This window comes from Dendrobium catenatum, unplaced genomic scaffold (assembly GCF_001605985.2).
Source record: "Dendrobium catenatum unplaced genomic scaffold, ASM160598v2 original_scaffold_198266, whole genome shotgun sequence".
NCBI classification, from domain to species: Eukaryota; Viridiplantae; Streptophyta; class Magnoliopsida; order Asparagales; family Orchidaceae; genus Dendrobium; species Dendrobium catenatum.
The window spans coordinates 1-1,516 of NW_021516683.1; the positions used below are offsets into that span (position 1 = coordinate 1).

A 1,516-nucleotide genomic window follows, 5' to 3' on the forward strand; every position below is an offset into this window, starting at 1 on the left:
AGGAAACCTGCTTCGACGCTTCTCGTGCTTTCTTCCCCTGTTTGCGATTTCTACAAGGCATTTACGTTCTCCCTTCTCCTGAAAACTAGATGGTCGCTCTGCCGCTGGCAATAGAACCCCCGGCGACGGTGGAAGCGCAGAGATCGATGCCTACGCCCTTCTTGGCGAAGACGTATCAGCTTGTTGACGACCCGACGATCGATGATGTGATCTCATGGAACGATGACGGATCGACGTTCGTCGTATGGAAGCCAGTTGAGTTTGCACGCGATCTGCTTCCCAAATACTTCAAGCACAATAACTTCTCAAGTTTCGTCCGGCAGCTGAATACCTATGTAAGTTGATTTATTCAGGATTCCTCTTCTTGGAGATTTGGTTTTGTGAACATGATAAGATGAATAGATTGTTTTTGCTGGAATTTTAGGGCTTTAAGAAGATTGTCCCGGATCGATGGGAGTTCTCGAATGATTCATTCAAGAGAGGAAAGAAGTGGCTGCTCTGCGAGATTAACCGGCGGAAGATGGCCACACCGGTGGTATCGGCGGTAGCGCTAGAGGCGGCTCCGGTGAACAGGTAAAATTGATAGCGATACACGCATTTTGAAAGAAAAAAGCGTAATATTTTACTCGTTCAAATTTTTAATTGCATATCAGTGTATCACCAACTAAAAATGCTTCGTTTAAAATTTATTGGAAGATATTTATTTTTTCATTAATTATGAATAAAGACTGTGTCAGGATATCCTCATCATTTAGAATTTATTGAATTTACCCTGGGATTATGCTGAGATTCGTTTGATTCAGATTATCATATATAATACAAGTTTTAGTGAAAATTCAAAAAATTTATTCTGTAATATAATGCATCAGGATATTAAATTTAGATGAGTAAAGAATAATTGATGCTTTACCCACCCAAAGCTTCCACACAAAGTTAATATAATAGAAAAATTGGTGAGTGTATAGAACTGCTTTCCTATAGTTATGGAGAAATTATTCTTTGCGGTCACCGAATGGTCCAGAGGTGAATCAGAACGGGTCACGTTACCTGGTACCGAGCGGTACACAGTACGGTATCGAGCGGTACACAGCAGCAATATACAACAAAAAAAATGATGTGGCATACTCTCATTCATCTCTAAACGCCATTTGGTGACCGGACAGAATAATTTCTCGTTGTTATGTGTTGCTTGATGCTAAAAAAATTGGGCGAGGAAAATATCACCAAGTAACAATAAGATTAATTTCAACAGAATAATTGAAGCAATACCATATATTAGCAATACCGATACACAGCTTTCAAAATGAGTTAAATAACTTGTAGCCATTTATACATCAGACTATTAGCTTTCTATATATACATATGTAATCACTGTTATGAGCAAGAAGACAAATAATTTCTTCATTACTTTTCACTCTTCTCTCTTCCCTGTCTGCGTTCTTGCTCAAACTGCTTCTCAACATGGTATCAGAGCAGCGCCGTTAATCCAGGGACAAATGGAAGAATCGTCCTCCTC

General features: G+C 39.4%; 1 protein-coding gene across 1 annotated transcript; it reads left to right on the plus strand.

Annotated features, from left to right (window-relative positions):
- The first annotated feature begins 6 nt into the window (after positions 1-6).
- LOC110105690 (heat stress transcription factor B-2b-like) lies at positions 7-826 on the plus strand. The gene is made up of 2 exons (XM_020835288.2): positions 7-335; positions 425-826. Exons 1-2 carry the CDS (start codon positions 90-92, stop codon positions 575-577), a joined length of 399 nt encoding a protein of 132 aa, XP_020690947.1. The 5' UTR covers positions 7-89; the 3' UTR covers positions 578-826.
- Positions 827-1,516: the final 690 nt, after the last annotated feature.

What these genes read in the sequence shown, in the direction of transcription:
- LOC110105690 (XM_020835288.2), top strand. Translation starts at nt 90, where the DNA reads ATGGTCGCTCTGCCGCTGGCAATAGAACCCCCGGCGACGGTGGAAGCG. An exon ending in TCCGGCAGCTGAATACCTAT is followed by an intron (nt 336 to 424) that starts GTAAGTTGATTT and finishes CTGGAATTTTAG; the next exon opens with GGCTTTAAGAAGATTGTCCC.